The sequence below is a fragment of the Leptonychotes weddellii genome, chromosome 6, assembly GCF_054177405.1.
Source record: "Leptonychotes weddellii isolate Sample4059 chromosome 6, ASM5417740v2, whole genome shotgun sequence".
NCBI classification, from domain to species: Eukaryota; Metazoa; Chordata; class Mammalia; order Carnivora; family Phocidae; genus Leptonychotes; species Leptonychotes weddellii.
The window spans coordinates 79,407,874-79,420,993 of NC_138374.1; the positions used below are offsets into that span (position 1 = coordinate 79,407,874).

At 56.5% G+C, this 13,120-nt stretch overlaps 2 protein-coding genes across 4 annotated transcripts in view; one reads left to right on the top strand and one right to left on the bottom strand.

Annotated features, from left to right (window-relative positions):
• The window catches only part of CDC42BPA (CDC42 binding protein kinase alpha), a 727,403-nt gene that overhangs the window by 83,881 nt on the left and 630,402 nt on the right, over positions 1-13,120 (bottom strand). The gene's annotated exons all lie outside the window — the stretch shown is intronic.
• COQ8A (coenzyme Q8A) overlaps positions 1-13,120 on the top strand; it is a 40,505-nt gene that overhangs the window by 7,850 nt on the left and 19,535 nt on the right. The window contains exon 2 of the mRNA XM_081824464.1: positions 11,152-11,337. Within this exon, the coding sequence (XP_081680590.1) occupies positions 11,161-11,337 (177 nt within the window). The 5' untranslated portion in view covers positions 11,152-11,160. The remainder of the gene's footprint in view (positions 1-11,151; positions 11,338-13,120) is intronic.

Genomic DNA, 13,120 nt, shown 5'->3' on the forward strand with positions numbered 1-13,120 from the left:
TACATTATATGTTAAAAAAAAAAAGAAGAAGAAGATAGCAGGAAGGGAAGAATGAAGGGGGGGAAATCGGAGGGGGAGACGAACCATGAGAGACTGTGGACTCTGAAAAACAAACAGGGTTCTAGAGGGTGGGAGGATGGGTTAGCCTTGTGATGGGTATTGAGGAGGGCACGTTCTGCATGGAGCACTGGATGTTATGCACAAACAATGAATCATGGAACACTACATCTAAAACTAATGATGTAATGTATGGGGACTAACATAACAATAAAAAAATTTAAAAAAAACTAATGATGTAATGTATGGTGATTAACATAACATAATAAAAAAAATAAAATGTTGATTTACTGATGTGGGGGCAGATTTCTTAGCTGCTTTTCTCTCAGCCTCCTGGGCAGCAAGGAAAGGGCCGGAGCCTGCGGTCAGGCCAGGGTGGAAGGGCCAGCACCTGATGTCTTTGGGACTTTTGGGAGATTTCTCCTCCTTGCTGAGCTCTCTCCCCCCAGTGAACGGGGATGGCACCTGTTGTGGGAGGGCAGAGGAGTCGTGTAAAGTGACAGGCACATAGACGGGACTGTAAATGGTTGCAGCTTGTGACTAATATGATTGCACTGGAATAGTAAATGTGAAATGCAAGTGTTTTGAAAGATGAAGAGGGTGAAAGCTGATGAAAAGCATTTTGAGAGTGGGGGCTCTTCCGTGGACTCAGTGGCACCCAGACTGTGTATCAGACTCTCAGGAGTGGTTTGGATGTTGAACTGAGCCGTGGAAGGCATGGGACATGTTGATCCTGAGAGCTGGTGGGACTCTGTCGTCAGGAACAGGAGTGTGTTTTGAGCTGGCTCTGGGGTAGTCCAGCCCCAGGCACAGCACCTGACACGTGGTTGGCACCCAGGGCTGTTTGTGGGGTGCCTGAACTAATTATGTTAGAAGAATGATCTGGAAATTATTCTAGAATACAGCCCGCCCCTCTTCCCAACCCAGCGATTTGCCTTTTAATTTATTTTTTTAAGATTTTATTTATTTATTTATTTGTCAGAGAGAGAGAGAGAGAGAGCGCATAAGCAGGGCGAGCGGCAGGCAGAGGGAGAGGCAGGCTCCGGAGTCCGATGCGGGGCTCCATCCCAGGGCCCTGAGCTGAAGGCAGACGCTTAACTGACTGAGCCACCCAGGCACCCTGCGATTTGCCTTTTAAAAAATGGCCCCTGTATTCGTTTCCTGTGGCTGCTCTGACAAATTACCACAAACCCAGCGGCTTGAAACACTGCAGATTTACTATTCGACAGTTCTAGAGGTCAGGAGCCCGAGGTGGGACATCAGCAGGGCCCGTCCTTTCTGGAGGCTCCAGGGCAGAAGTGACCCTCGCTTTCCTGGCCTCCAGGGGGCGGCCTGCCTCCCAGGGCTGTGGGTCCTGCCCCCACCTGCCTGACACCTGCACCGCAGCCTCTGCTTCTGTTACACCTCCTGCCGACCTGGACCTGCCGGCCTCCTCCCATATGGACCCCGGGATGAATTGGGCCCATCTTGATAATCCCATCATCTTTTTTTTTTTTTTTTAAGATTTTATTTATTTGACAGAGAGATGGAGCACAAGTAGGCAGAGCGGCAGGCAGAGGGAGAGGGAGAAGCAGGCTTCCCGCTGAGCGGGGAGCCCGATGCGGGACTCGATCCCAGGACCCTGGGATCATGACCTGAGCGGAAGGCAGACACTTAACGACTGAGACACCCAGGCGCCCAATAATCCCATCATCTTAAGGATCTTTGCCTGAATCCCATGTGCAAAGCCCCCTCTGCCACAGAAGCTGACATCGTCACTTGTTGCAGGGCTCAGAGCATGGACATGTCTGTGAGGTCATGACCCAGCCTGCCACATTTCAACACAACCCTTTAAATACTTGATTTCACTTTATTTTTTTTTTTTATTTTTTTTTTAAAGATTTTATTTATTTATTTTGAGACAGAGAGAATGAGAGAGAGAGCACATGAGGGGGGGGAGGGTCAGAGGGAGAAGCAGACCCCCTGCCGAGCAGGGAGCCCGACGCGGGACTTGATCCAGGGACTCCAGGATCATGACCTGAGCCGAAGGCAGTCGCTTAACCAACTGAGCCACCCAGGCGCCCCTTGATTTCACTTTAAAGGAAACTTCTCGACCACAGCTCCAGGGTCCCCACCCAGGGTCCTGTCCACCTTCCTGGGTGACAGTGCAGTGACACTGGTCGTTCATGTGGTCACGATCAGTCTGGGTGTCGGTGGGGAAGGAGTCGGGGGGTCGGAGACGGGAGCCTCCCACAAGGGCTTGGAGTTGGGCTGGAGAGAAGAGGCGTGTGTGTGCCGGAGACGTGCAGGGCAGGATCTGGTCGACCTGGAAGATGAGGGCAGCGAGGGAAGACTCCCCGAGAGCTAAGAGTCAGCTCAAGTCCTCGAGTAAATGTGGTGTGTCCGTACATTTCAGGTACTTCGCCTCTCCTTCTTAGATTGGACGTCCTAACAGTTTATGCCGTGATCTCCAGGTGAGAATCAGGTTATAGGGTGGTTCAGGAGCAGGCCTGCAGTGGCCGGCTGGTCAGGACAGAGCTGACTCCCAGGCCGTGAGGCTGGCCTCAACGCACACAGGGTTCCCCTGTCTGCAAGTCGGGTGAGGTGCAGTTGAGATGTGCAGAAGCCCAGGGCCAGGCTTGCTTGCCGTGGCTTGGTGCTCACTCGGTGCTCACTCGGCACTGGTGTGAGTAGAGGCTGGATGGGAGGCCCGGGTCCTCACTGTGACACCTCCAGCCTCAGGCCCAGGAGCTTGGGCATCTCGTGTTGACCCTTTAGACAGCTAGGAGCCATTTAGCAGGGGGTTAGCATGATGAAGTGGATTGGGGAAGATTATTCTGGTGGTAGAGTGTGCCATGGCCTGCAGAGAGGTCATCATGGGGATCAGAGACCCTCTCCCCCCTCCCTGAACTGCCCGTTCCTCCCATAAAATACCAGTGAAGGCTTCCTGTTTTCTCCTCTGGGAGTGGCATTGGCTGTGGTAAGGATCACCAGCGGGTGTTTCTTTCTAGCCTCCAAGCGGGCCCCTGGCACCACAGCATCAACAAACCACATGGTCCCCGGGAGAGGGCGAGACTGCCCTCCCTGAGTCCGACGTGGTACTGTACCCAGCCTGAGCACTCGGATATAAATAAGTGGGATTGTCTACACCACTGTCATTCGTGAACCCTCTGGTCTCCCTGAGGCTGAACCTCCTTCCAGAGCGTCTCTGCTCACAGTGATGAACGCTTACTGTGTGTTAGTCCCTCGGGGCCCTGAGTGCTACTGTATGGATTACCTGACCCACTCCTGTGGGGAAACTGAGGCACGAAGAGACACTTCGGTGACTTTAGTTCAGCAGCAGAGTCAGGATTTGAACCCGGGGTGCCTGGCTCCGGAGCATCTTGATGAGATAAGCACTGTTTTTAGGTTTTAAGCAGAAAACTTTGGGGAGTTTTTTTAATTTATTTTTTTGAAAGAATTTTATTTGACAGAGAGCACAAGCAGAGGGAGAGACAGGGAGAAGCAGGCTCCCTGCTGAGCAAAGAGCCCCATGTGGGACTTGATCCCAGGACCCTGGGATCATGACCCGGGCCACCCAGGTGTCCCTGGGGAGTTTTTAGTCAGAAAATGAAATTGCTGTCAGGACCCCATGCTTGGCAGGTGGGCATTTAAAAGGCCCGTTTGTAGTCAGTCCCGTTTGCTCACCAGAAGGAGGAGGGGCCGCTCAGGATCCCCTATGCCCCCCCTGGTCCCTCCCCCCGTGCTCTGGAGCCCTGGGCATCCTTGGGGCGGGGGGAGCTTCTCCTGCTTCTGTGAGCCACCCATCCCCCAGCCTGGTGCCCATCTGGGGGCAACACTCTGGGAAGCCTAAGACTGTCTTAATCTCCCAGCAGGCGGGGAGTGGAGGCTTACCGTCTAAGGTACCCGAACAGTCTTCAGCTTGTTTTCTCCTCTTACCTGTCTGGCTCCTGAGCTGATAGACTCAAGTCCTTCCTGGCTCCAGTTCTTACAAGCTGTGTGACTTTGGCCAAGTTATGGAACCTCTCTGTGCCTTAGTACCTTCATTTCAAACATGGACATAGTAACAGCACCTAGCTTATAAGAATAATTGGGGGAACACTTAGCTCACAGCCTTGGCAGACAATAAAGTCTCAGGAAGTAACAGCAGCTGTGGTTAGTGCCCTGCAGCTTGGAGACATCTGGGGACGCGGTGAAACTCACTGGTGGAGAGTGTCTGAGTGTCTGCTGCCCAGCAAGCCCTTGTGTGTGCTAGCACACGAGTGTGCGCTTCTCACCAGCTCCGAGAAAGAGCCCTCAGGTCTGGAAGCAGCTTCCGAGGGAACAGGACATCCTCAGCCTGGAAGATGCCCCGAGGCCCTGAGGCTGGCTCCTTTCCTCACCATGCAGGACTCTGCTGGCAAAGGGGACTTCCTGGTCGACGTGCGGTCTGGGGGGTTCTGGGGGTGACTGGCAGCTGTGGGGACTGCAGAGCCCTAATGGACGGGAAGGTGACTCTCCAGGCCTGGCTGCTGGTATCGGACGACAGGGGCTGTTTGTCTCTGTCTCTTCCTGGTCCTTCCTCGTGTATTCAGTTGCCAGCACATGAGGCTGTTTCTGAAGCCGCTGGCAAGACGCTGGGGGGCCCTCACCGGCCCGAGGCCTGGAGCCCCTGCGAGAGTCCAGTGCTGGCCCCTGGGCATGATTTGGAAGGCCAAGGCGAAGGGCACAGCCACAGAAGTTCATGGATTTGGGTCCCGAGGTTTGAGTCTCTCTGACTTACACCTCTGGTGTTTCCTTTTACTTAGAGTAGAAGGAAAGAAGAAAAATTTTAAGCACCGTAAAGGAACTTTTCAGGGCCCATGCAGGCTGGAAATTGAGAATGTTCCAGCCCAAAGTAAAGCTTATTCTTAGCTGGGAGGGGGCAGAAGGTCACAGGCACCCCCACCCTGGGGCCTCCGGAAAAGGACATTCAACAGCCCTGTGGGAAGTGACAGTCCTGAGGGCCTGTGGTGGTCCTGTGGCTCCTTGTCTTTAAGCTCATTCATTTCTTTTTTAGCTTCTTGAGGCAGTAACAGGAAAAGAAAGGGCAGGTGGAGGGTTTCCACTGATGGGCCGATCCAGGCTTTGGGGAAGCGCAGCACTCTGCTCCCTTTCCCCCTCGTCCTCCAGAACAGGGGATCTCGAGGTGGGGTTCCAGCGTGAGCAGCGGCAGCACCTGGGAACGTGTGAGTCGGGCGGGTTTCCAGGCCTACCCCAGACCTACAGACCCAGAGCCTGAAGGCGGACCCAGCAGTCTGGGCTTTCACAAGCCTCCTGGGGGACTCTGCTGCCCACTAAAGCATGGGCACCCTGCCTCCTACCAGGCCTCCCAGGGGCCTCTGATTCCGAATCTAGATTAAAGCTGCAAGCAGGTGTGAGCCCGTCCCAGCTTTCTCAAGCCTTTAAGGGAGCAGCTAAGTTCATTCTGTTACCTGAGTATTTATGACCCGCCTGCTGTGTGTTGAGCATGAAGCTTGGCATTGGAAACACGGAGAGGGGGAAGACAGGTGTGGTCCTTGCCCTGCTCTGGCTGACAGCCCCTTGGGGGAGGAGACAGTGACTCAGGCAGATTTACAGCAGGCACTGCTACACGGGGGGAAGGACAGGCTGGGGGGCGGTGGTGGGAAGTGCGTGCGTGGGTTTTTGGGGTGGGACATGTTGGAGGAGGGTGTCCCAGAAGAGGTGGTGTTTGGGCCAGGAGCCAGGAGCTGGGGGGTGGGGGAAGAAAGTGTGATCCTCTGCTGAGGCTGGCGGGAGAGCTGGGCTGGCCTGACTGGGACACAGTGAGTGGAGGGAACAAGGAGAGGAACTGGGGTGCAGGGAGGCCAGGTCACTAGAGTCCTCTCAGCCCCTTAGGAACCTCAGAGAGCTCAGGAAGCTCGGAGTGGTTTGGGAGTGGGGGCCAGGGACTAGGGGCAGGCGGGCTAGCTAGGGGCTGGGGAAGTCATCCTGCTAGGAGTGGCCAGGGAGTCAGCGGAGGTGAGGACGGGTTTGAGAGAAGTGGGTGGTGGCCCCCTTCCTCAGGATGGGGAGCCCGGGAGGGAAGCGTGGGGGTGGTGAGGGCCATTTGATGCCAGTGGGACTTGGGGGTGACGTGTGGGGCAAATGGCTGGATGAAACTTCACACACTCCCCAAGACAAAGAGCTTTCTGTGCAGCTTCCTTTGGGGTCCTTCGCCCAGCCATCCTGAGGCTTTGGGGCTGCTCAGGAAATAGAGCTACCCGGCTTTGGTCAGACAGGGCTGCTTGGTCACGCCACGATTTAGAGCCATGAAGGGGATCCAACCCTGGCTTGCTGTCCCCTCGAGCGGAGAGACGAGTGACAGATGGTGAGCTCGTGTCCTGAAAGCCCGGGGAAGGTCAGAGAGTGAGGAGTCAGTAGGAGCATTCTCGGAGCTTGGGAACTGTTTTCCAGCCTCTGTACCTGGGAGTGCTAAGCTGGGTCGATTCCTGTTCTCTCTCTCTCTCTCTCTCTCTCTCTCTCTCTCGATAAGCTCTTTATTTACGTCCTTTATAGAGGTTTAGCATGTTAGGACCAGAAAAGGGGAGCCACCCAAAGCCCTCTCCTACTGGAGTGGGACGAACTGGAGAGTGATGCACTTAGTCGCATAGACTGCAGCCCTGGTAGAGCTGGACCCCATGTCCCTGCTCCTAGGACTCTTTTCTGGGGGTCCGCAGCCTCCTCTGCACCTGACCCTCGTGTGTCAGCCCCCGTTGGCCTCTGGCTCTCTCCCTGGTGTCTGATCCAGTATAGAAGTGTCTGCATGGCACCACAGCTGTGGGTGCCCAGGGGCCTGCAGGGACTAGCCTAGAGCACCGGGAGGAGACCTTCGCGAACAAGTGATGCATCTCTGAATGCCTTTTTGTTTTGGTGCTAGTCCCTAGTAGGCACTCCCAACGGGAGTGCTGCCCCCACTCACATCTCTTTGTTCACCCAGCACTTTTGGCTGTCCCCTCCTCGGGGGAGAGTGGTGGCACCGGGGCCTTCTGGGGCTCAGGGCTCACCTACCAAGTAGGCAGAGAGCTGGGCGCTCAGTTGCTCTGCTCCTTTTGGGCGGGGTCCGAAAACCTGCTCAGCGGCCAGTGGGATGGAGCGCGGTGGGGAGAGGGGTCGAATACGTGTAGATACTTATAGATGAATCCTGGTGCAGATCAGGTTTTGTTTTTTAAACAGTTTATTTTAGAGAGAACTACTAGGGGTGTGGGGTGGGGGTGGCAGAGGGAGAGGGAATCCCAAGCAGGCTCCATGCCCATCGCGATGCTCAATGTGGGCCTTGATCCCAGGACCCTGGGATCATGACCTGAGCCAGAGGCAGACGCTTCACCCACTGAGCCACCCAGGCGCCCTGGGGCTTTTGCTTTATTTATTTAAGATCTTGATGAAACGCCTCCTCCTATAGCTGTGTGCCTGGTTCTAGTGCACTCCTGCAGGGGGTTTGCCGCAAATTTCAGGGTAGCTGAATTCTGAGTTCCGTTGGGATTCTGGTGCCTCAGATCCGTGAGACCCACTTTTTGAAAACCAAAGGGGAGAAAAGTTTTGGAAAGGTAGTGCCTTCTGTCTGTCCTTCCTCTTCCTGATGCCCCTTGAGGGTAGACACACCTTTGCAAAAAAAAAAAAAAAAAGTACCTGGTGTTGATTAGGTGTGAACGGCTGACTTTGCACTGAGTGGAGCAGCGTCAAAGTGGGGCAGGCCTGGGTATCCACGTGTGAATCTGCTCACAAATGACTGAGTGTTGATTTGTAGCATCTGTTGATTTGAGGAAAGCAGGTTTTGCCTCACAGCGAGCAGGAAGGTGGGATCTCTGTGATGTTATTTCCACCTGGATGGGGCCTGCCTGGCAGAGTAGCTGGCTGGAGTCCCCCTCTTCCCCTCCCGAGTGCCCGCTGGCTGGGGTCAGACTCGTGCCCATCGTGACTTTGCTGGGGACGAGGACGCAGCTGGTCGCATGAAAGGCATAACTAGTTAGTTTTTATAAAGATTTAGTTATTTATTTGGGGGGGGCGAGGGTCGGGGGCAGAGAGAGAATCCCAAGCAGACTCCCTGCTGAGTGTGGATCCCGACATGGGGCTCACTCAATCCCAGGACCCTGAGATCATGACCTGAGCTGAAACCAAGAGTTGCACGCTTAACTGAGCCACCCAGATGCCCCATAGCTAGTTTTCAGTGTGTACTGGTTTTAGATGACTTACCCAGTTGCCACTTTGAAAGTAGTATACATCAACTAAATGAATCAGGAATATACTGGAAGAGACCATAGTTACTCGTATCTCCCACATGCAGGAATTAAAAAAAACTTTGGCCAATTTAGCATTTTTTTTCTCAGGAAATTTTTTTTTTAAGATTTTATTTATTTATTTTGACAGAGACAGCAAGAGCGGGAGCACAAGCAGGGGGAGTGTGAGAGGGAGAAGCAGGCTTCCCGCCGAGCAGGGAGCCTGATGCGGGGCTCGATCCCGGGACCCTGGAATCACGACCTGAGCCGAAGGCAGACAGTTAATGACTGAGCCAGGCGCCCCTCTCAGGAATTTTTTCTAAAGTGTCCTTGTGAAGTGAGTGTAATCCGTCCCGTCTGGGGGCGGTGATCAATGCTGCCACGCTCAGGAGCTGGGGAGTGAGGACTGGACTCCAGTGGGTCCCAGGACTGTGTCTGCAGCGCGCAAGACTGGAAGTTGGCTTTCCAGTTTGAGCGTCCATGGATCGGTGTGGTGGGCCAGCGCCGGCAGGGCAGACCGACTGGCCCCACATCACTTCTCAGCTCTGCTCTAGTGACGCTTTCGTTCATGCTTATAACTTGGGTGAGAAATCCAGGGAGAATTAATTTTCAGCCTGGAAACAAAGTCTGAATTAAATAGGTCTCAGGAGGGTCTCAGGAGGGTATCCGTTAGCAGACAAGCTGAGGCTTGGGAATTATCAGAGCCTGCGGCCTGTGGGAGGCTCCTGCCTTGGTTAGCTGGATTGGACTGAGAGGTGAGTAAGGGGAAGGCCTAATTTGGGGGACCTGGGGACAGTGGGATATGGGGGATACCCTGGGGCCACCAGCAAGGGTCCTTTTGAACAGGTGTGGCTGGGGCCTGGTCTCCATCCACCCTTGTATGTCCCTAACATGTCCTTCAGAAACCTCTCTCCCTGGTGTCTGTGGGCTGACCAGCAGGGGTGCTGTGTCCAGCATGTCTACGTGTTGGGGGTGGGGCCAGGGGGCTGGGCAGTTTGAGCGCCGGCAGCAGCCCTGTGTGAGCTCTGGTTATGGGCTGTCTCCCGAGTCCTAGCCATTGGGTCTGTGGGGCTCACCCTTGTTTATTGCCATAAAGTCCAGGATCCCAGGTCAGAGCCCATGGTGTGAAATGGCAGCAGGTGATGGGCCCGGCTAGCCCCTCCCCTTCTTCTCTTTCAAGGGTATGGTCACCTTTCAGAAACCTTGGCTTTGATGAGGGTGTAGGCAGCCCATTTGTGCCTGAGCGGGGCCCCGTCCCTGTGGGCGTGCCTTGAAGCCAGTGGGCCAAGTGTTCGGGGAGGCAGTGTGGTGTGGTGGGCACAGAGCAGGGGAGGGCCGGGATCGCACCCCAGGGCCACCATTCAGTACACCATTCAGGATCGTTAACCGCTGTGGCTTTGGTTTTCTCCTTTGTGAAGTAGGAGCAATGAGACCCGTGTCATCAAGTTGGAGAGTGGAGAGTGCCTGGGGTCTGGTGGCACCTGTGACCGTGACGGTGAGGGCCTGTGACCACGGGTCCTCTCTGCTCTCCAGGCTCCTGTGCCTTCGTTCTCCTTGTAAATATGAGTAGCTGCACTGTTCCCTAGCTCAGGGTCCCTGCAGGACTCCTGGGCCGACCCGGGCTGCTCCCCTGTGACGGGTAGGTGGGAGGGAGCCAGCCATCTTCAGAAGCCCCTGGAGCTGTGGTTGAGGTCTTCAGAGTCGGCGCCTCCCTTCCCTCGTGTGAGGAGAATTCGGAGTCCGCAGGCATCTGTGTGCCCGCAGCCTCCCTGCTGCTGGCCCAGGCCCTGCATCCAGGGTGTACCTGGCCTTCCCGGGCTTCCCCCCACAGCCTCGCCCCTCCTCATAGTGGGTCCCAGTTCCTCCCTGCCTTGGCCAGAGTGCTCCCCGGCTGCTTCTCTGGGGCCCCCTGCTGCTCCCTTTCTTTCTGTGGGTTTTCTTCAGCCCCAGCATGTCCCTGGGACCCTATCCTGCCCCTCCCAGCACGCAGTCCCATGTAGGCTGTAGGAGATACTTGGGGGACCGGCCGCACATGCTCCCCTGGGAGGCAGTGCTGGGTACAGTGCTTTCTGCCTCTATGGCCCTGACCGACATGAAGAAACACATTTTACACTGTGACCGAGTGGAGGGAAAAGTACAGGTGCACACAGGGAAAACAAGTATCAGGAGAGAGTCCCACCCACAGTGTGCTCTGATGCCTCCCTGGCTGTCCCGCATCCTGCTCCTCTTGGTTTTCGTGCCTGTTGGGACTTCCCAGATGGATGGCACTGGACTGCGGTTTGCAAACCACACGGCTTGGGAACTCGTGGAGCCTGAGGGTGGGGAGGGGCCTCTGCACGTCCCTGGGCCTGTGGGTGTCTGTCAGAGGCCCGCCCAGGCAGAGCAGGGGCAGCTGGGTGGGGACAGGCAGCTGGGTGGCGACGGGCAGCCTCTAAGGGGCTGGGGTCGTTGGGGTTGGGGCGCCCTGGGCCCTAGAGGGAGGCGCTTCTGGAGCGGACGCTCCCTCCCCAACCAAGTTTGGGTCCAGGGAAAAGAGCACTGGACTAAAATCAGGGCATCTGGCTTCACGTCCCCCTTCTGCCACTTGGGCTACTCACTTCACCCCTCCACACCTCGGTGTCTCACGAGGTGGCTGTGGGGCCCCCAGCCCTGGCTCCACGGAGCCTTTGGTTCTGCTCCATACCTGGGCAGGACAGGGTGGGGGGCCACCCAGGGCTGACCTTGAGCCCTGGCCCTCCCTCGCTGTCCTGTCTCTCAGTCAGCCTGTATCAGAGGGGGTCTGGTGGAAGAACCAGACCTCCCGATGCCTCTACCCAGACCTCGGGGTGGAGCTGCTCTGTGTGAGTGTGGAGCACCCCCCGACTGGCCCGTTCTCTTGCAGCCCTCCAGGATGGCTGCCATGCTGGGGGACGCCATCATGCTGGTCAAAGGCCTTGCCAAGCTGACCCAGGTGGCCGTGGAGACCCACCTGCAACGCCTGGGCCTCGGTGGGGAGCTCCTCGTGGTGGCCAGGGCCCTGCAGTCCACAGCTGCAGAGCAGATGGGCTTGGTCTTGGGGAAGGTGCAGGTAAGGAGGCCGTCGGGAGGGGGCGTCAGGAGGGGCTGGCCTGGAGCTGTCGTCGAGGCCGGGGGGTCGGGGGGCAAATCAGGACGCAGCTGGGGGGCTGGCTCAGGGGACCTGCTGTCCTTCTGGGTGTGGTGGGGTCCCGGCGTGGGGCTGTAGCCCTCTGACTCGAGTTGTCGCTCAGGAAGCCTCACGAAGCTGGGACAGCCCCCGGGAACCAGTGGCCCAGGCCCCAGTTCACTGGCCCTGGGGCACAGGCCACACTCTGCTGGCCCAGGCCTCAGTTCACTGGCCCTGGGGCACAGGCCACACTCTGCTGGCCCAGTCCCATCCTGCTCCCCACCCCCCACCTGGCCCTCTGTTCCTGGGCCTCTACTGAACGTGCTCAACAGAGGCCTTTTTTTTTTATTGTTATGTTAATCCCCATATATTACATCTTTAGTTTTTGATGTAGTGTTCCATGATTCATTGTTTGTGCATAACACCCAGTGCTCCATGCAGAACATGCCCTCCTCAATACCCACCACCAGGCTAACCCATCCCCCCACCCCCCTCCCCTCTAGAACCCTCAGTTTGTTTTTCAGAGTCCATCGTCAACAGAGGCCTTTTTAATTTCAGAAATTAAAAAACAAACAAAGCAGCATCCACCTTTGTTCTTAGGGAGGCAGCTGCCGGGAGCCTGTGTTTCCTTCCCTGAAACAGTTTCTTTCAGAGCCTGAGCACCTTCTCCACTGTTTATCTGATTTCTCTTTCTTGTCGGGTCGGTTTTGGTACAAACGTGGCAGAAGGTACCCTATGTGTAGGCTGAGCGTGCGTGTGTCCCTGGGCGTTACGCCGCAGTGTCAAGCTGTCCCGGGGCCTGTGTGCCCAGGGTCCTTACTGACGTGCCAGCTGAGCCAGGGTCGCACTCCCAGCTTCATTTCCGCGGGGCTCCGGGCGTGGACTCGGGGGCTTGGCTCCTTTCCGGGGAGCGCTGGCGCAGCTTCACCGCCTGCCTCCCTCGCCCTCCTGCCCTGTTCCAAGCCCCCGGCCCAGTGGGAGGGTCCAAAGCACGCGTGCATGCGGAGAGGCAGCTGTCAACAGGGTTTGCTACAGCGGAGGGCAGAGCACCGTCCCACCTGGGTGTCACCGTGCGAGCCGCCTGCCCCGTTCCTGGGAGCCCGAGAGGGTGGGAAGGGGGCACGGGCACAAGATGCAGATGGTGCCCTGCTAGGAGGCTGTCACCGCCTCCAGGCCTCTGGTCAGGTTTTAGGATTCCCAACCCCTCCCCTTCTGTTCCCTAAGTGTCTGGTGGTGACACCACCTCTCTGTCACTCTATGGAAATGCCTTTAACTTGTAGAAGTCTCAACCCCATGATGCCGCCCCCAGCCTGGCTGCTGTCCTGGGCATCACCCCTTCTCAGATGGGGAGACTGGTCCTTGACTTCTGAGTGACTCCCAGGTGCCTTCCTGGTGCGGAGCCATCCCCTTCCTGGTGGGTGTCTTGTCTGTGAAACACCGGCGAGTGAGAGTGTGCCAGGCCTGGGGGACCTTCTGAGAGGCGAGTGGGGGGACAGGCCAGGGCATCTCCAGCAGGGTCCTCGGAGGGAAGAGGGAGTGTGGGTCCCACCACGAAGGACGCACTGAGCAGGGTGAGGGGACTTCATGTGCTCCTGTTCTTTCCCTAAAACTTAGATTGTTGGGGCCTCCTCCTCTCTGAGGGGACGGAGGCCACATAATCCAAAAATGTCTCTCCCTCCACACCTTTAAGGGCTTCGTTCACTTGCTCACTGAGCTTGGGGTCCCT